At 32.7% G+C, this 22,429-nt stretch overlaps 1 protein-coding gene across 1 annotated transcript; it reads right to left on the bottom strand.

Moving 5' to 3' along the window:
* Window positions 1–9,710: 9,710 nt before the first annotated feature.
* SLITRK6 (SLIT and NTRK like family member 6) lies at window positions 9,711–16,240 on the bottom strand. The gene is made up of 2 exons (XM_037800191.1): window positions 15,821–16,240; window positions 9,711–13,411 (listed from the first exon to the last, which is right to left on the bottom strand). The coding sequence occupies exon 2, from the start codon at window positions 13,385–13,387 to the stop codon at window positions 10,862–10,864; it is 2,526 nt and encodes an 841-aa protein (XP_037656119.1). The 5' UTR covers window positions 13,388–13,411; window positions 15,821–16,240; the 3' UTR covers window positions 9,711–10,861.
* Between the last annotated feature and the right edge of the window lie 6,189 nt (window positions 16,241–22,429).

The raw sequence follows: 22,429 nt of genomic DNA, 5'->3' as shown, positions 1-22,429 counted from the left end.
AGGACTCTCATGTTCAAATATCATTTGGTGATCTACATTGCAGAGATCAATGTTTAAATGTAGTAAAAGGAAAAATAAAACAAAGCAAAATTTTGACAATATTGCTTTGCAACCAAATTAATATATATTTTTTAATCTAACACAACTGCAATTACTAGTCTACAGAAGAGTTATAAAACATGCCACCACATGATCTTCCAAACTCATCCATTGGCACTGAAGGGCACAGCTGTTGATAGATGCTGGAATATTCAAATGCCACACAGTCATGAGAGCACAAGCAATGTAGTCTGAAGAAAAAGTACATGTTTCTTTGAATGAGTATCAGTTTATAATAAGCAGAGGAAGTATTTAGGCAATAATACTTGATAATCCAAAATATTGTAATAATACTGTAGGGCATGCTTCAAAGATTTCAGAAATAAAAAGAACTGCAGAACTTACTCAACTCTCTTGCGCACAATTCATGATGTTCTGCTACAGTAGTTTTCTCCTACTGTATATCATATTTGGTTGAATGCCTCAAGCAATGTAAAGCACACTGTCAGCTGCATTTTGGACAATTCTAATTATTGGACAGTTAATCCATTTTTTCTTTTCTTTTGTTTTGCTGAACTTGCCAGTTAAGTATAGAATGTCCTGTTAGCATTGTCATAATAACTATATTAAGGGTGGCATGTCTCTCTTAAATAAAAAGTTTTGGTTTCAGTTGAATTCCAAGGTCAACACTTAATATGAATATTAATAGATATAAGCATAAACTTGTACCTGTTGTTCATGTATAAGGTAGGATAGACCAGAAATAGGGTTGTTGCCGTTGCCAAGGGACATGAGAGATTTAACTTACTCTAGGCACAATATTAGCTGAGAAATAAGTAAATACATTGCACATATTCGTAGAATTGTAGCTTGCAATTAAAGGGTGTCTATATTTTGCAATGGCCAGATAAAATTCAGAGTATGCTCTTAATAAGTTACATTTTAAGGAGCACATTAGCAAATTTCAGCACTTATAGGAAAGAACAATCAGTATGAATGAAAAATATATATATACCATGTGAAAGAGAAAATCGTGGCATTTTTACTAGGTAAAGGGTACTGTGGGAGTGAATAAGGACAGATAAAATGAACTGGTTTTCTTTAAACTATATAATGAACTATCATATAGAAGATAAATGAAGTCCACTTCCTGTAAATGGACAAGCAGAGTAATTTATTGTATGTGTTATTAGGTCACAAAAGCAACTCTGAAAGACACTTATTATTCTCATTTTGGTAAAAAACAGTGAGTCATATGGATGAAATAAGTTCCTTAAGGTCACATAATTGTGATGGAATTTGAATCCTTATTGATCTGATCCTGAACTGATGTTCTTTCCCTGTAATCTCAGTATCATACTATCACGGTTTTGTGGAGAGAAATGCTTGCCTTGGGTAGACAACTAAACTTGATGTCCTTGAAGCACGCTTCCAATCATATTTCTAGATATACACTTTTATAATTATATAAAGTTCATAAATTTAGTATGTTTTCACAAGTGTGTGTAGATTGCAACTGACTCACATACCCTTATAACCACCAAGTTATGTTATACATGACTTTGCATGCCACTGGCTGCCGAGCCCCTGTGTGGACGACAAAGTAAAGTTGTGACTATTTGTATAGGATAATATAGGGAAGAGTTGTATAAGCCCTCACATTCTTTTTTATTTTGCTTTTCTTAAAGTGCATTTTTATTGAGATATGTTCACATACCAGATAATCATCCAAAGTGTACAATCAGTGGTTCACAGTGTCATCATTCATCACCACAATCAATATTTGAACATTTTCATTACTCTAAAAAATAAAAATAAGGATAAAAATAAAAATAAAAAAGAACACCCAAACCATCCTATATTCTTCCCCCAGCCTGTTATTTATTTTTTGTCTTTCTTTTCTTACTTATCTGTCCATTCGCTGGTAAAGGGAGTATCAGTCACAAAGTTTTCACAATTAACACAGTCACACCTTAAGAGCTATATAGTTATAAAATCATCTTCAAGAACCAAGGTTACTGGATTACAGTTTAACAGTTTCAAGTATTTCCTTCTTGCTATTCCAATACACTAAAAACTACAAAGAGATATTTATATATAATGCATAAGATTAACCTCCAGAATTACCTCTCAGCTGTATTTGAAATCTCTCAGCCACTGAAACTGTTTTGTTTCATTTCTCTATACTCTTTTGGTCCAAGGCTTTCTCAATCTCATGATGCCAGGTCCAGGCTCATCCCCAGGACTCACATCCCACATTGCCAGGGAGATTTATACCCCAGGGAGTCATGTCCCATATATGGGGGAGGGCAGTGAGTTTACCTACATAGTTGGCTTAGAGAGAGAGGCCACATCTAAGCAACAAAAGAGGTTCTCTGGGGGTGACTTTTAGGAATAATTAAAAATAGGCTTACCTTCTCCTTTGCAGGAATACATTTTATAAGGGCAAGCCCCAAGATTGAGGGTTTGGCTTATTAAATTGGTAGTCCCCAATGCTTGCAAGAATATCAAGAATTATCCTGGTGGGGAAGTTTAATATTTCCACATTTTTCCCCAGTCCCTCAAGGGGGCTTTGCAAATACTTTTTTATTCTCTGCCCAAATTACTCTGGGATGAATAGGGGCAAAGCACTAACCTATACAAGCCAACAAGATCTCACTCCCTATTCAAGTTTCCATGTAATTATGGTATTCAAATAAACTGACCATTTAAATTAGATACTGTGCTACAGAAGATATAAATTTGACACCAAATAAGCATGTCTTCCTTTGAGCTCACACAGAAGTTGAAGTTTTAAAACACCTTCAATATCATCGTTTACCCTTTAGACTGATACGCCATAGTCCTAACCAACCAGTTTCATTCATATCTTTAATTGAAGTCTGATCATTTTTTCAGCTTTTTTAACATTTGCTGTATGGGGTAATACTGACTTTCATAGCTGCAGAACTCTAGCTCTGAGTCTCTGGTTTCACACAGATACCCAAAGTTCCAGGGAACAACCAGGTTGTACACACTGAGCCCAGAATCTCAGAATTTAGAAATAACTGTAACAACTCAGGAATAGACGTGACTGCTATAAGAGCTTACAATCCAGGAAACTTTACTATAAACCTTTCCCTGAAAACCCATGCTTTTGAGTTCAATTCTCAGAGTTTACACATTATATTTAGTTCATATTAGTGAGGCATTATTAGTCTTTTCATTTCTGGCTTATTTCACTTAACATACTGTCCTCAAGGTTTATTCATCTAGTTGATGTCTCACAACTTCATTCCTTCTTGCAGACACTCAGTATTCCATTGTATGCATATACTACAGTTTGCTCTTCCATTCATTAATTGATGTACCCTTAGGCCACCTCCATCCATTGCAAACAGTGAATACTGCCACCATAAACATCGGTGTGAAAATGTGCATTTGTGTCCCTGTTTTCAGTTCTTCCAATTATATACCTAACAGGGTTGCAAGATCATATGCAACCCTATACTTGGCATCCTGTGGAACCACCACACTGCCCTCAAGATGGGCTGCACCATTCTTCTTCCTACCAACAGTGAGTAGGTACATCCCTCTCTCCACATTTTCTTCAGCACTTGTATTTTTCTGTTTATTTTTTAAACAGTTTTATTCACATACCATGCAATCCATTCTAAGTAAACAATCAATGGTCCCTGGTATAATCATATAGTTATACTTTCTCCACCATAATCTATATGAGTACATTTCCATTTCTTCCACAAAGAAAGAAGAGGGAAGAAATGAAGAATAAAAAATAAAATAAAAAATAAAAATAAAAAGGAGAAACAGCAACAATAACACCAAGAATCCTGTATTCCTCCCTTATATCCCTTATTGACATTTAGCTTTTGTATTTTACCTTTGTTACATTTCATGAAAGTATATTACAATGTTATTGTTAACTATAGACTCTAATTTACAATTGATTGTATTTTCTATATACCATCCCATTTTTAACATCTTGCAATGTTAACATTCATTTGTTCTCCTTCATGTAAACCATTCTTATATTTGTACACTTACATTCTTAACGAAGGTGTATGAGCATGGCCTCAAATAGGGTTTATTGATATGGCTCTGTAGAAAAACAGGGAGCAGGCTGATGAGTCAAAAATCCAAAGAAATTAGGACATAAATATTACAAATGAAAACCAAGGTTTTCATTTAAAAAAAAAGGTTTATGTTATTAATTTTAACTTTTCACATTGATCAAATTCAAAATTAGTCAAACTTATTCCTTTCTTTGTTCTTATTAATGCAATGTTGAAAGTTTGTATTTGGATGAAGAACCATAACTGAAACACTTTGTCACTGTCTAAAATACAGAAGTTGCTCAACAAATATAAATATTTTTAATTGAATAAAGTCTAAAACATTTGGAGACTTCAGAGTTCCAAAATATCAAACTTTCCTATTTAGATTATTGATGGTAGGTTTAATACTTGACCAGAAGCTAAAAATAAATATATCAAAATTAAAACAATTTGATATGTGTGTTGAAAGAATCCAATGTTTGCAAAGTTGAACAATTTGGTATTTGCACCAATCAAGTGGAAATTATATCCCCATTTTTAAATATTAATTTTTTGATCAGGATAAAAAGGAAAAGTAGGAATTTCACAAGTCAAGGAAATATGAACTCAGCCACTGCTATGCATGTGATTTAGGTTAATTTAGTTTTCCAAGTTTCATTGTCTTTATTGGTAAAATGGGGATAATGGTATAACCCAGGTTTGACAGGAGGATAAAAGTAAGTATATGAAAGCACCAGCCACCGAGTATCTGTGCCTTGTGGGCAAATAGTAAATTTTAGCTACCTTTTTCATCAGTGTAAACTACACAGGTCTTAAAAAAGACCACAGCTAAGAAGAGTTCAGCTAACCTAAGTTTCCTGTTTTATATTCACACCCAACACTCTTGTAGCTTTTCCGTCAGACATGTAGTAATGCATAGCACTAATGATAGTCAACTATTAAATAAAGACTAACATGGGTAATATTGTAGACAAAGAAACAATTTTTAAATTGTATGTGATTTTTAAAAAAATCCATCATTTTATATGGCTGTCATTCTAGGATTCAGTATGTTCATTGAAATAATGATCTTTATTTTAACTTCCAAGCATTACCATGGAGCTGAAGATTGATTTGTGCATTGGTCTTAAAAAGATGGAAAAAGAAAATATCTGATATCATAAACTTCACATATATGAGAATTAAATTGCATAAGTTGTTTTAAATCAATATTATATGATAACTGTTTGCATTTTGTTTACTCTGTCAATATTAGATTCTATTAAATGTAAAAGAAATTAAATTCTTCTAACGGTTGAAAAATATAAATAGGTATTGATAAATAGAAACTATTACAAATTTTAAAAATAACAGCTGTATAATAATTTTCTGGTTGTCACATGTATACATGGTCTAATCCACTAATGATTTGGCATCTTCCAAGCTGTATGAAAAATGTGCTAATAAATCATTTTGAATAACCAAGAATGATGCAAACTATGATTAATGTTAGTTAAGTGTCTGATTCTTCTTGCAATAAAATGCTGAAAGTGGGAGTGCCCTACTTAAAAGCAGGAGTAAAATATGCACAATGGCAAGGCATATGTTTTTCGTGATTCCATATGGGCTGTGAATAGTTACTGCCACGACAGGAAGTCTGGTGTTTCACTCTCAGGGCAGAAACAAAACAAAACAAAACAACAATAACAAAAACAAAAACATGGCTCCAATGCTGGCCTCGTACCTCTTACTAGTTGTATGACAAGGCAAAACTCTAAAGTCCTTTATTTGTAAAATGAGAAAGTGAGAATAAACTCTAGAGGCTTATGATCTTCTAACTCAAAGTATTTCAGAATGCTAGGAATTAGACTTGCAAATATGTCTGTGAAAGACATGGATAACACCACAGACAGCGCTTAAACTGATCTGCTACTAGATTCAAGACTCTTCTGACCTCTAATGTTAGCTGCTTTATTCTCTCATGCATTTCTATATTAACTTAATGCATTTAGAATCATACAGAGGTAGGAACTGGGATCTTAGGCCTTGGGTTTGCTCACACAGCAAGGAATGGAATAGATATTAACATCCACTTACTGTGACTACATCACTGATTAACCCAATGAAGTTCGAATTGAGGGAGTTCACTTCACAAACAAAATGATTCTTAAAGTAGGAACTTTTCAAGACCTTTATAAAACCAAATATGATGAAATAGTAACTAAATGCTTAGAGATTTTACATGACAAGTAATTAAAAACACCTTCCTTACTCTCAGAGAATCTAGGAAACGTGGCAAACCTAGCAAATGTGAAGAGACAAATAATTTTTTGTGCAAGGTCAGGTCTTTATCCTTTCCATGTTTTAAAATTCTGGAACAAAGTATTCTATTTAAAAAGTGTATACTTTAAATAATTCCAATTGAAAACACACTTGTGTTGTATGTGTGCAATTTGTTGTTTTGAATTGTTTCCATTCTTCATTCACTAATCTTCTGAAAGATGTTTACTAATAGAAGGGTGTTTGTCTATTTGTCTATGCTTTCAAAGCAACTAGAAGAAATTCTATACCTGGTGATCTCCTCTATGCTATACACACACACACACACACACACACACACACACACACATGTATATGAATCCTATATATATATAATAAAAATGAACTAATCTTTAAAAAGCCAGTACTGTAAAACAGATGAGGGTGATTATTTTCATATAAGAAAGGAAGTTACTGAACAATATAATTTAATTATAATGATTGCCTTATAGTTCAATAATAAACAACTATTATATTCTATTTTCAGATTTGACATATTGCTATGGTTATAAACCTCAGCAAATATTTAAGCAAATGTCTGTGTTTCGGGGATGGGTGGAACTGAAGAGAAAAAGAACACTGTATTTTTCATCACTTGTCCATTCTTATTGATGAGGTTATTCTTGATGTTGCTGCCCAGATACAGGAAAAGACTTGTACTTGTTCCTTTACTATAATAAAAGCATGTCCTTTTATGATACATCATTTTCTCAAGAAGCAAACTCTAGCCATTCATGTCTGTACCAAAAAAAAAAAAAAAAAAAAAAAATCATTCTACAAGGAAAAGAAATAGAGAGGAATCTTCAAATTCTCTGTAAAACATTTTCCAGTTAGCAGGATTTCTAAACTCTCCTTTCCAAATAGTGAGCATTTTTATTCATGAATAATTTTATCTTCATACATTCAAAAGTCTCCAATAATAATTTTATTAAAAATTGTGTATATGGGGAAATTTGGTGAGCTCTCTTTGGATGTTCATTTAAGTGTGTGTTTGCTTATGGTCAGAAAATCAGTTTACTTTCAAAGAATCCTGCTAGTTATTAGTATACCTCTTCTTTTAAAAGTGAATTTTATTATGCACCTATTAGTTTTCATAAAAGTATAAATAAAATAAAACAAATTATATGTACATTGAGAGTCTCTATCATCTATCTATCTATCCATCATCTCCCCATTTATTAGTTCTCCAAATATTTAAAACATAAGGAAGGGTATAAACTTTAAAAAATTGCAATTGGACACTCGTATCGCTTTCTTCAATCTTGGATCAAAGTCTAAGCCTTTTCAATTAATTGGGCCACAGCATCAAGGCAGCTTAAAGATAGCTTAGATGATGTTTCAGTTTAATACTACAGCAGCAAAGAAAGGCTTTCTCTTCAATGACATACAAGTTTGACTTAGAGAGAGCTACCATGATTTCTTATATAGATAGAAAATTTTCCATCTCACTATGGGGATCAATGTAGGATATCTGAAGAATATTTTGTTAAAGGTAGCAGTAAGTTTTTTCACGGTAATTTGGTGAAAATGATTTTTTAAAATAAGGATTAATACAATATATGTGCAATGGGTTGACTATGAATTAAAATGGTTTGATCCAGTATGATTGTATATTATTATCACTATACTAGAAAAATTTAAGATTTGGACATGAATTTTGCATGGCTCTGCAATGAACAAATTGTTACTTTCATTTATATAAAAAATATAAGTAAAATTAAAAGACTCAGTTGTTTAGGAATGACCAGATACATGGAATAAAGCTGAGGATACTGAATTAGGATTTGGGAATCTAAATATGTTCATTAGTTGAGATATAGTCCATGTTGGCTGCTTAAGTAAATAATTTAAAAAGAGTATATGATGTTTATTTGTTAGTGGAGAAATAATAGGAAATGTAGGTAAAATAACCAACGCCTTAGAGATACAAACAGGACGCAAGATTCATCACTGGCTTTATCAGCTCTCAAATACTTCTAACAGGGAAACAAATCACATAAGAAAAAGCGTGTCAAGAGTGAAATACGTAAGCCTTTAAAACCCCTTGCTCTCTGGAAAACATGATTTCTGGGTCATTATAAGTTATATCTAGACTCTTATTATGTTTTTAGTGTTGGGATTGTACTTTAATTTGGGGGATATACCTATATGACTTCATAAACATCTTTGTGTCTTCTTGATTAGAAGTCGAAGAATCAACATTACTATTTCAGGAAATTAACAATGAATAAATATTAAAAATATATAATTCTCCCACCCAAAGCAAAAGAACACTCTTGGGGACATGTGCCCCTGTCTGCTGTCATGGATCCTTTCAATGGTCTTTTAGGCATGAGAATATCTTAAATATACCTAATTAGAATCAGAAAATATTGGCAGACATTCAACTAGGAGAAGTAGAATAAAATGAATTCTGCTCTTGCTGTGTTATTTTCTTTATACAGTGATTTTAAAAATTATTCTGTTGAGGGTTACCTATTCATTACTAAGCTGGATATTTTTTACTGGATAAATTTATACAGCATTCCTTATGCACAGAGATTTTTCTCTTAGTAATTCTTACTTAAAAAAGAAGTTGCACATTTGTCCTTCCAAACCTTGGAAACTAATGGTGTAATTTAGGTTTTTACTGCATCATTTAGTACATAATCCTTAATTCTTTTCTGTTAACAGAGAAGGTGTTTTACAAAAGAAACCTAGTGATATGATTGCATAATAACCTAATATTTGTCCTCATACCGTGCAGCACAGACCCCTCCTACTGTTATCAATACAATGGCTTCCCATTTAAAATTTAAAAAGAAAGTATGTTTTGCTAGTAGTGCAGAAAGTTTAATGCTGAGAACCAAAATATTTAAAAGAATAATCAATAATCACAAAAATAGTTTTAAGTAAATTAAAGAAAGTACTTCCTTATAGGGAATGTGCTCCTTCCTAATCCTGTGCATGGCTCTTTGTGGCATTCAGGAAACAATACTTGATTACCTTGATTCATTCCATTTTGCCTTGTAAAAATCTGCTCTATGATTAATTCTACAACAAGGAAGAAGAAAATAAAACGTTTCCATTCTCACTGAGTGGGAAAATGATTTGCTTGAAAGGGAAAACTAATGGTCAGACTTCAAGTTTGGCTCTGTGTCAATCATACCCAGAAGTTGAATGGTCTTTTTGCACACTGTGAACAAGATGCTTCTGTGTGCATGACAACAAACAGAAGCCTTGTTTTGCATGTGTGTGTATGTGTATTTTAATCCTGACTTGATTGAATTACAGGTCAGAATAATTGAAGAAGGCACTTTAAAAAAAAAGAGTTTTCATTTTAGTTTTATTGTAGTGAGCAGTGTTTTAATTTTCTTGAAAGGCACCCAAGAATAATTACTTTTGTGAACCAAAAATATACATAACTGCACAGAATAAATAGTTCATAGAAATCTAGCTATACTTTCTTGCAAAATAAAGCTACATTGTCCACTCTTGAGGCAACTTAAACCACTTATCCTCAGAAGTGCCTTTTTGCTACTAATTTATGGCAACCATCAGAATACATCAATAAAAAATAAGTTTTCCTTATTTGTTTTACACTGGTGAATGAATTACTTGCCACTGAAACTTATTTCTATAATGGCCATTCAAATTTACAAAGGATTAATGTTACAAAAGAGACAAAACTAAATAGTTGCACTAATTATACGTACAGTTGAATCTCAGTAGCATTTTAAAAATATCCCAAGAAGAATTAAACTTTGAGCACGAATAGCATACCTTAATTCACAGCAGCAATGACAATAGGAATGTCCACACAAAATGTGCAGAAAAAACAAAAGTTTTGCTTATTTATTCCACCTGAACTATTAATCATTTTACTCTTTAATTTCAGAAACCATAGCAGTGACTCTGCTTACTCTTCAAATACTCAAAGTTTAGGGTGACTTATAGCATATATAACTACAACCTTCCATCTTCAAATTCCAGTTCCTTTTGCATTTATTGCATGAAAATTAGGTGCATTTGACAATGTACATTTTTGCAGTACTTATACTGTCTATATAAACCATATTTTCCTTACATATCCTAACTATATATACAGGCATACTTTTAAATGATGACATCCAATTGTATTTAGTCCATGGGTAAAAGTAATTCAAGAAAATTAGGGTTGCTTGAATGTTCAACCCTTTTAGAGGTGCAAGAGGACTTCTATGAAACACTTGTGAGTGCATGGAGAAATATTACTATAATCCTTGAATGATTTGCATGCAAGGATTCATTTCATTGGGGGCAGACTAAATTGCCTGAAGACAATGCAATGGCTTCTCCCAGTGATCCCTGAGTTTCTTTTTCTTCTTTTCTTTCCTATAGGATTCCTGCTGTGCTTAAGTTCTGATTGATGACACACTCATATAAGGCACTTATTTACAAGGTTTGGACCCCAGACAGAATCACAGCATTTCTGCAAAAGTTCTCAAACTCTATGTTTGCTGCTCCAGGACTTCTAAATAGTCAGGTTCAGCATGTAAGTTAGCTTTGAGCTCAAAATACTCATTTTTAGTCTGTTCCACTAATACCTTCCTTGGCCTTGAGTACATTAGTGTCTCCATTAATTTTAACTCCTCGTGGGCTCCAGGATAATGCACATCCACCTCAGGCTGGAGCTGAGCAAGGTTTTTCCTTAAGTATTCTGTGATTCCCAGTTGTTGAAGTTCTCTTTCTTTCTCTAAAATGTTCCTGTATAAGGAACTGGCATCCCGGAAGGGCAAAAATTCAGTTGATTGGTCTGTGGTTTTGTACTTCATATTTGACCCAGTGAGTGGTGAATGGTTTTCTCGTTCTAAAAGACTTCTTTGGAGATGTTTTGCATCATTTCCCTCTTTCTCATTTCTTTCTTCTTCCTCTTCCAAATGCTTTGGGCCAAAGGATGGACTTCTATAGACGTGAACCATGGGGCTCACCATATGCTGTTCATAGAGTGATGCAGTCGGTCTTTCGGTCATGTGGTGAGTTGTTTTATGACCATACATGCTATACTGAAGATGCACAGGACTGTTGTCTCTCAGCTGCTCATCTACTTGCTTCTTTTTGTATCTTCTCCTACGGTGGAGAACAAGAACCACTATCCCTGCAGCACAGAACACAATAGTTATGAACACAATAAGCAGTCCTAATATTAAAACAGATAGTGGTACAGCATCAGTGAGAGATCGTAAAATGGTTTCAGCTGTATTTGTCGCAGATGTAGGAGTGGTGACAATTATGTAACTAGGCTGAGATGGCAGAGATGGGTTATTTACTAAACCTGGGCAAAGAAGTTCACTATTTAGGGTTTTTAATTCTTTTTTGTCTAGATGCACTGGGGAGGTGCAGAGGATGTCATCTGTCACTGTGTTCTTGCTTAATTTCTGTATCCATTGCTGTAATCCAACCAGATCACAGGAGCAGTCCCAGGGGTTGTCCTCAAGTTCAATCTGGGTCAGTAAATCAAGGTCATCCAAGATGTTACTTACAGGTAGATGGGAAAATTGATTTGCTTTAAGATTTATCCTAGTTAGAGGAACCCCTGCAAAAATATGTGGTGGCAAAACTTGTAGGAGGTTGTTGTTCAAATAGAGGACTTTAAGTTTAGGCATTGGATTAAAGGTTCCTGGTAGTATTTCTTTAAGAGCATTGTATTCAAGATATAAATACTCAAGATTGTGGAGACCAAGGAACATGCCTCTAGTTAATTTAGTCAGATGGTTACCATTTAGATAGAGCTTTTGTAGTCTTGTTATGTTCATAAATGATCCTTCTTCAAGAACTTCAATACGGTTGTTTCCCAAGTGAAGCATTTCCAAAGTGAAATATTCCACGAGATCAGATTTCATTAAAGTATGAATAATATTCCCTGCTAGAATAAGTTTTCTAGGATTTTGTGGAGGAGGTTTTAGATCTGACAAACTTTCAATGTTCCGCTCTTGACAGTGTATTAGAAGTCCTGATGGGGATAGTAGTTTGCAGTTACAAGGAATAGGACAGTAGGGTCCTGGAAGTTGAGTGGATGGTTTTGTAACATAAGGTATCAAACCTGGTGCTTTGGTGGGTGGTTTTACAAGAGATATGGTCTTGGTTGATCTGTGATTGTCACTTATTGAAGATGTCACTGCCAAGTGTAATGATCCTGAAGGATCCTCATGTTCTTCATAGACTGGTGGAGTGGGGCAAATAGATTCCCTTTTTAGTCTGCTTAGTATGCTTCCTTTGAAAATTTGAGGGCTGTTGCATACAACATCACCAATTATAGACTGCCGAGGCATGTTTTCCAACCAAATTTTTAGCTGCAGTAAGTCACAATTGCAAGCCCACTTATTGTCCTCCAACTGGAGATCCAGTATTCGGCCAATGTGTTCCAAAAACCCAACGTATGGCAATGTTTGCAACTGATTCCCACGAAGATCTAGATGGGTTAAAGGAACAAATCGAAATATGTTTGGAGGAAGACTCTCAATAGCATTGTCATTTAAAATTAACACTTTAAGTCTGTTGAGCTTGCTAAAGGCACTTGGTTCAATCACAGTAATAAAATTGTTATCTGCTTGTAGGAATTCCAGGTTTTCCAGTCCATGAAAGGTATCCTCTTTAAGAATTTCTAAAGAATTGTGATTGATATGGAGCTGCTTAAGAAGACCAAGGCCATTAAATGCACCACTCTCAATATCTGCAATGTTGTTGAATCCAAGGTGTATCAGGATAGCATTGGTAAAGCCAGAAAAGTCATTTGTGTGAAGTCTTGTCAAGCCATTATTTAATAAACTTAGGTGGAAAGGTCGTGATGGTGGCACACTTATTTGGGATAACTTCTTGATACCTTTTTCTTCACAATTAATTAGGATTGTGCCATCTTTTTCCTCACAATTGCAAAGAGATTCACAAGAACCTCTGGCTGAGGAGAGTGGAGACTGGGACTGTAAAGATACACAAGCAAGGAGAGCTGAATATAAGAGATGAATCCACAGCTTCATGTTTTCATGTGATGAAATATGATTCTGTAAAATAAAAAGTGATAGCAAAGGGCTTTAGTGGGTAGGAGCAGGGAGGAGATGAACCTGATATTTCCAAAATAATAGGTTTTCCTCTACAAAGTAAAAAAAAAAAAAAAAAAAAAAAAAAAAAAAAAAAAAAACTATAAAAATATGAATACTTTGCTGCATCTATATTTTCTTCTATTTTTTAATACTAGAAATGGCATGGCTTGGACTACTTTCAACTTTTGTCATAGTCAAAATTTAAAATTTAGGTCAAGGAGAATATAAAATATTATTATTTGCATTCATGTCTACCAAATAAGCTGCATTTTAGAGAAGCCCTGTATGAATGGACCAGTGATACTTTGATATGATGCAAAGTTGTGTATTTGATAATACCCTAATTTTTTTTTAACCTCAGAATAAATGAATTTAAAGCTTGAGGATTACAGCATAAGACAAAAACGAAGGCATTGCCAGAAGCATAGAGAACTGTAGGTTATGTAAAAAATGGTAGTTGGAAAAAATGTATATATGTTTGCATCTGTATACGTATGTTTGTATGCCTTTTGTTTATATATATATATTTAAATGGATGTCACAGGATAACATTTAAACACAATGTTATTGTGTTTAATGTGCTTTAATTTTGGCTAAAGATAATTTTAATTTCATTATTTATTAAAAAGCTTAGGTAAAATAGGCCTTTGAACATGTAACACAATACAGCACTATAAAAAAGGTTTCTGTTTTAACTATGTTGTCCAGGACAGTTTGTATAAACATAATATTGCCAGAGATATATTTTAGTATACCCATTCACATTTCACCTAAGTCACACTGTATGTGAATTTCAAGAGAATAGACTATTCCCTGTTATTTTTTAATCCCATTATAAAGCAAGTCAAAATCATAAGAACTAAAGAAGAAAAAATGATCTGTAATGTGCATTTCAGGCTATTAAAAAAAATAAGTAATGCCTCATATAAACTTCTAGCAAATGACTTCCTACTGCAGTATTGAAACAGGCTTTAGGGCACTGAATGTGACCACATAATTAAGCAGCTGATCTCTTTTATTGTAAGGCTTAAAGTCACAAGCAATGAACTCTGAAACTAACTGCAATGTAGTAAAATATTTTAGAATAACCCTAACTTTGGTAAGTAAAAGTGATAGCTCAGAGTGACGATATCACACATTCTTACTTCTTAAAAATTTAGGGCTTATGCATCTGAAACAGCAGTTTAAAAAAAAAAAATCTAATGATGCAATGACAGCTGAAATGAGGCAAATAATATAACTCCAGTGGTATCTAATTTTATTTCCTATGTTTAAGCATTGTACCTTAAATTTACATAAACTAAATTGAAAGACAAACACACACCACATCTTATGATTTCAACTTTTTGAAATGGTAACTACTTTCACTTGTGTGGACTAAATGTGAACAGAGACTTTTAATCTACTTAAAATTCACAATCAGATAAAACATTCCAGAGTCCTATCAATAATCTTTAAAATAAACTTTCATTCCATGACAATACACTTTTTATTTAAAACATATATGATACAAAGTTTCTGAAAGACAAATGGATACCAAAGACTGCAAAACATATGGTTTTTCTCTGTGTACAGGACAAGTTAGCTGACTTAAAATTTTCATAGGGAAAGAGTTTGACTTTAAACAACTGCGAGTTTTGCTTAGACACAAGCAGCTTGTAGTTGGAGTCTTCAACTTGTGGATTAGCTTCCACAAATCCTAAAGTACTTCTCCATAGTTTGCAAAGAAAGATTATAATTCATGCCACCAGGAACAGCATCTTGAGAAAATAGTAAAGAATTTCCAGATGATTAACTCTCACTATTTTTTTTAATCTTATGCATTTTATGCTCTTCAAAACGTTTCAGGGAACAGTTTGTAATTCTTTTTAGAACTACACATGAATTTGAAGAATGGTACCATATTGGCAGTAGCTGGTAAAATTTTAAAGAGGTCAAAAATCCCCATCTGTATATTTTCAGAAACCACATATTTTCAAGTCTAAAAACAATAAAAGTAGCAAAGCATATACAAAGAATCTTTTAAAATTCTGCCTATGTTTGAAATTCAACAGTGGTGTTTGGAAGTAATCGCTCCTTCAGAAAACCCACACTGATACTGTTTCCAATATCACACTGCATACTATAAAAGAAAAATAGTGGTATATTCTTATATCTGTTCTTCTCTACAGCCAGCTGTTGGACTAAATGTCTGCTATTCAGAGAAAACAGACATCTGCTACAGAATTAATAGCACCAGTGAGCAAGAATGAAATTAGATATCCCTTAAGGCATACTATTTAAAAAAAAAAAAAGGCAAATATATAAATGCAATCACTTTAGGATAATGCAAAAATAGGTATAAGGAGAGCTTGGAAACATTCATCTTACCTGCACAGCAAAGACTCTTCCTGACGTTATCTGTAATGCACAGCTGGAAGAGATGTTCAAAGTAATTCAGTTTCTTTATGAAAGCAGAAAATACCAGTCACTGCCTACTTTCTTCTTAAATGTCACTTTTGGCAAGTCCCATAGTTTCATAAAGTTAAAACCTCTGACTAAAGACAAAATGCTGAGCATTTCAATGAAAATATTTCAGGCAGAGTGCATACTAGATCATCCTGAAGCGGTTGTCCTTTTTTTTTCCCCCAATTAAAATTCACGGCATACTTCGCAGCTATGCTGACTTTTCTGCATATAGTTAACCATTTGCAAGCTGCTGAATGCAGTAAATAAACAAGATGTTTAACAGAGCTGGGATTGATCACTCTTGCTTTCTTTGGTTTTAAGATCCAAGCTGCAGCAGTGTTCTCTTCCCTTCCTTTCTAGTCTTTCTTGTTAGCTCAGTTTGTTATTAGTCAGATTGCCAAGGGCTGGGAAGTAGGCGTAAATAAAGAGACTTCTTGGCTTTTGACTCAGCCTTTAAGCCCTTCCCCATCAGAGCACTTTAATCTGCCAGTGTCATTTAACACGAGAGAGCTCCACCTTGGGACTGTTCAAGTACTCCTCTTTCTGCAAGCGGTCGTTCCACTCCCTTTTAAAACCATAGTGCAAGTGAATTTTGATGGAAATAATTACACGTCTTTTTGGATGATGAATAATACATTTTGTTATTATGGCAAGCTAAATAATATATTATGCTAAATTCTCATCTTACATGATACTGTTTGCACATGCGTGCAGAAAAACTGAGAGCAGTCTATCTGCAGAGTAGTTGCTTCAGTCGTTCTTTTACTAGTATTTATAATTGAAATTATGCAATAATTAAATTTGAAAATATTAACACAGACTGCTTTCCTGCAATGTTTGTAATTTTGTATTCTGTTTTAAAATGTCAAAAAAAAAAAAAAACACAACCCAACATGTGTGAGAGACTATAAGTTTTATACATCATTATTTCTTTCCCCCCAGCTAATGTTCAATAAGGACACTAGAAATGAGGTTATCATTCAGTTTTTATAAGATAATATTTATCTCGTATGGAATTATGCATATTAGAAAATATATTTGAGAATCTTTAATTACAACATAACTATCACTAACTGAACACTGCTCATCACTCTCAAAAATATGTAATTACATCTTTATAGATAAAATGAAACAAGTTAAATAAGCATGGAGAAATGACAGTACCCTGATTTTTATAGTACCAGCTAGGAAGATTTTATTTTATATAAAGATTATATGTGAAAAGTTACCTGTTTCTTCAGGTCTTAAAAGTTTCTGAATCATCAATAATAAAGCATTCAACTGTCAGATTCCATTTATGCCAAAAGCCCTATATTTTAAAAAATCATTTCTCTTTAGACTCCAAGTTCTTGAACTTCTTCACATTTGGAGTATACTAGATATGATCATTTATTTATTTTTGCAACATCCCATGTATAGAAGCACTCTTGCCTATATGTCCTTGAAGCTGATTATATAAGTCTCATTTAAGCAAATGCTATTTTTAAAAAGGGGGGTTTTATATCTTACATCACAAAAATGGAAGAATATCAGACTGGATAATTCTTTAATGATGGTCTGTTATGCATTCTAATTCATTGTTTTCATATCATTTGTGTGTAAATTTTTAAAAAGATAAACACATTGAGGCAATTTTTAATATCCCACTTTCATTTATATTATATTCTCCCACTCACTGAATTTCTCATTTATTTTAATGACATTGTGTGCTTCAAGATGGAACAGAGTTTGGGATACAGGTGAGGGGGCAGAGAAAGAATATAAAAGCAAATAATAAAAGAATAAAGAGAATAAGTGAGAGTAAAGATAAGGAATTACTCTTTGGCCCAATTTGCTCCCAGCAGATGTCCATGTTCAACCTAATGATTTATTTAGATAAGGAGTGAAAAAATAATGCAAACTGTTAAGAAATCGAAGGATAAAAATAATTTCCCTTCTAACTCGGTAGACATATTTCTCTAAGTGTATTCCTCCAGTATTGGAGGGAAGATCATAGGAAAAATATTCTGGAAGTAGAGTCTGTGGAGGAGAAGTTGTTCAAACCTTTATGGGAACAAATGGAATTAAATCCTCTGTCAACCGATATATGGTTACCTTTTCTCTCATTCCCCCAAATTGGGAGCATGTCTATTTTATATAAAATATGTACATAACAGGAATTTGAAGTTATTTCTCTTGAATCCATTGTGTACATACTAAATATTGAATTTTAATGCATAACATACTGTTTAATTACACAATAGTAAAGGAGAGAAAACTAACTAACAAGATATTTTTAAAAACATTGTTCACTTCTTTATAAATTTTTGGTGGAAACCAGAAGTAAGACTAGGAAAAGAATTGTTGCTTCAGGAGCATGCTGTGTGTTTAACTTAATTCAAAGCAGTAATGTTGATACTGATCTAATATGTAATAGTAAAATATATTTCTTAGTACATTTGAAATGATTATGAATAAATCCATTGTTCTCTGAGTTTTATTAACTGTAATTTCTTTAGTTATTATATTAAATAAATGATGCAGGCATTCTTTCCAAAAGTTAACAGCAGAGTATGTGTTAATGATTGTTGGGTAATATTTATTTTAACAATATTTTTATTCTTCAATGATTGTATGGAAAATACTTCCACAATATAGCCTCCCCCAGTTTTAGTAATAAATTTATTAAGTAACCATAATAAGCAACAGATTTTACCAATCTTTCAACTTAATCTATGCTTCCTCAGTGACTTTATATTGGAAGATGTCCAAAATTAGCTGATTATGTTTAAACATGACCTGTAAAGTGTGTGTTATTGTGACTTGTAACAATCTATGTTTTTCATAGTATACATCTAAAAATGATGAACATTAAAGTATTCTATTTACATTGAAGAATAACAAGCAGTCATAAGATATGAACCCATTTCTGTGAGTCATTTTAGAGCAGCAGCTGATGGAATCCAGTCCAGGGCATTCTCTCTCCGGGCTACAAGGAAGCCTGCCCTTCTCTGTTTACATAGATGGGGGGAAATCATCTAAGCTGTTCAATGGCCACAAACACCAGGTGAAAGTCTCCATGAAAGTTGTTGGACTGATAATGTATGTGGGTCAAATAGAACGAAAAGACTAAAGTTGAGCACTGATTGCTACAGGACATTGAACATCTAGGAGGTATAATGAAAAGATAAAAGAGAGAAATAAATGAAAGTGATTTCTTCATTTTGCACAGTACTGGTCTGTGTCAGAGAATTGGACCACCTTTTTTCAGGGCCACATTTAAAGTGTTGCAGTGAAGATATATGTCATATAGATTCCATTTCAAGAATCAGGAAGATTTGCAGAGAGAGTGCTTTGCAACATCTGCGGGGAAGACTGGGGTATATTTTAATACTCTGAAAGTAGAAGGTAGAAAACTTGATAACCCTTTGGGGATGATAATACTATAGTTGGATTTTAAATATTCACTAGTAGCTTCATTTTTGAAGAAAAAAAATAAACACAGAGTAATCCTAAATCAATTTCATTTTTAAGGTACTTCTTATATAAATGTTTTTAATGAAATAGTCCATACAAATCTTTGATAAATGGTTAATAGTACGGGCTCTGTCTGCTTTATAAAGTCAATGGATTAAAATGAAATCCATAATACTATTAAAATGAAATATTACAGATTTACAAATAATGCCTAAGTTTTAAATCTATAGAGACTATGATCCACTAATTTTGTAATGATTAATAAGGACATACTTCACATCTCTTATTTGAAACTAAAAGTTTCCTTTAGAATTGTATATACTTAAAAAAAGCAGATTCTCTTCAGTATAAAACCCCAAAAAGAAATATGAAAGAAATAAGATAAATAAAATTCATTAACCATCTCATAGCTTAATTACAACTTAATTTTTATCACTTTGTTTTATCTTCTTGTCCATTATAAAATGGAAAAACAACAGTAACCCAAACTTTAAAAACAAATAATAATATGTTAAAAGTCTACTTGAAATAAATAAATTGACTTATTTGCATCACTTTCACTCTTAGGAAATAATAATAAAACAACATTGCCTTTTATCTTCCACAATTCCATGCTTTACTGTAAACTTTGAATTTGATTCTCAAATCTTGAACCTAGAGGTCTCTTTCATGTTTCGCTGGAAGAGAAGCCCAGAACACTATGGTCAACACATCTTATTATTCCCTTGGAAAGAGAGCTCAAAAAGTGTGACTATTTTGGCTTCTGAATATAACATATAATTTAACTAAAGGAATGCGACATTTGGGTCAGGAAGAATAGATTTCCTGTCTTTAAGCAATATATGTCCTCAGAGATGAGTAGGACATTTGCACATGTTTATTGTGTTTAATGACTTCTCTTAGTGATGGTCTATGGGTCTTTGAGGGAATTTAAATGACAGATGCAATATTTTATAAAGACTCACATGAATAGTTGTTCAGGAGACTTACCTTTTGCACTGAACATTTAATATAAAGGTGAATTTGCTTTTTTTTTTTTTTAATCTCAAGTTTCCTGCATGCTTATTTGATCTGAGAGCAAAGGTATAATACTAAAAATGGAATTGCCTTATTCCAAGAGAAGCTTTATAATGAAACTTCCTGTTGGTGATCTGAAGTCTGTTGATTCAAAGGATCTCTCGGATGTCATTGTTTAACCTGGCAAAACCTGTAACAAAGCAAAACAAAACAGTCTTTCTCAAGCTAAGACTGAGCTATCTGTGTACTGGAGATTTCAAAAAATTCCTACTTAACATGAATGACTAAGCAAACTAAAAAAAAAAAAAAAAAACCTACTAAAAGCATCCAAAACATGATGATTCATGTTTTCACAATGGCTAAAGAGCAATGTGTAAGACAGCAAGCTCTAGTGGAATAATGTTAGAATATGAGTGATTTTGATTTGTAGAAACTCTTTGAGGGGAGGAGTATCCACTTAATTTAATTTTTCCTCCATAATATTACAGAGTGTATTGAATATAAAAAATGATCAAGTAAGTAATTATTGAATTTGGATAGTTTATTTGTATGTTTTCACTATTGTAGAATCTTCAGAAGTGTATATAAATAGGCTCTCCCCCCGCCCCACCCCAATATCACAAAAACTTAAGGAATTGGATCAAGATAGGAAATTAAAAATAAATAAATTGATCTTCTGTATCTTTTCAAATGTCAGGTGATCAGTGATTATTATACCATAATCTGTGTCACTGACTTTCTTTGTATTTCAATTAAAAATAATGATAGGCAAATACCACTGAATCAAATATGTGAGATAGACAAGCTGTTTTATGGGCCACCTACAGAAGATTTTTAAATCTAGGCTGTCTTCCTATTGTCAGTCAGAACTCATACATGACTGTTTCTGCTCATCAACTATTGTGTCAGTGAGGGATGCAATTTTTTTAATAGTTTTAATCTTATAAGATTGTGATATTCAACCATTTTACATAAAAATGTCAGTTGCACTTGGATTGCCTATTCTTTTAGTAAGAGGAAGCTACCAAAAGTCATGACAATCAATATCATGCAGAAATAGGCATAGTCTTTATTAATTCTTCTTTGAGAAGATCTATGTGGAGATATTGCTCATTTTTTCTATAGATGCAAGTAATGCATCTTTAAATTTTGTATGCACAAATAACACTTAAGAAAATGCCATCTGAAACATTAGTTGTTCATTTAACATATTTGATATGGATGATATTGTATAGATGTGAAGAGACATGTTTCCAAGATAGTAAGTAAATTGAAATCTTGCCAATAGCAACCTAAGACTTGCTGACAAGCAAACTTAAGAACTGACCATTTACTTTTATATTTATCTGGACAGAAAAAAAGTTTTTGTTACAGTTGAATCTAGTTTTGTAAAGAAAGAAAAGAATTGGCCAGATATAAATATTTGTTGTGAAATACACAGTTCAGCAGATGAATCAGTACATTTTTCATTCTGCAGTTTTTGGCTAAATAACAGTGGAATTAATGTAAATGGAATTTACTGAACTATTACTATCATTACTGGAATATTAATATATTAGAAACTGAATAAATCATTAGTGACAGATTTCATTGAATATCATTTGCTTTTTGGTTAAGAAAAATTTTGTTAAAAAGCAACAAAACAAAATAAGAAATATTAAATTTAAGGCATAAACGATTTTTTAAAAATGCCATGTAACTTAAAGAGTAAACTTTTGAGTTATAAATAATTCATTCAGATAATAAGAAAACATAACTCCTTCATAATCAATCTATATTCAACCCCTAAATATGTATTTATCTTATCCACACATCCACATGAACAATTTAGGAGATGAAGACTAATAGAGATATTTTTGTTAATGTAACTATCCATTGATGATTTTCCTGTATACAACTCTATAATAATCAACAATCTTTCTAAAATTGAGGTTTCTCTTTGATATATTTCAAAATTGTATATAACCCATAGATTGCTATGTATATTTGTGTTTAAGAAAATAAGAGCAGTGTTACACATAATTTCATATTTACCTATATAAAAATACAGCTTATGCC

Source organism: Choloepus didactylus, chromosome 12 (assembly GCF_015220235.1).
Source record: "Choloepus didactylus isolate mChoDid1 chromosome 12, mChoDid1.pri, whole genome shotgun sequence".
Lineage (NCBI taxonomy): Eukaryota > Metazoa > Chordata > Mammalia > Pilosa > Megalonychidae > Choloepus > Choloepus didactylus.
Note: the sequence above shows the minus strand (reverse complement) of the source record. Positions and strands in the feature narration are given on the sequence as shown.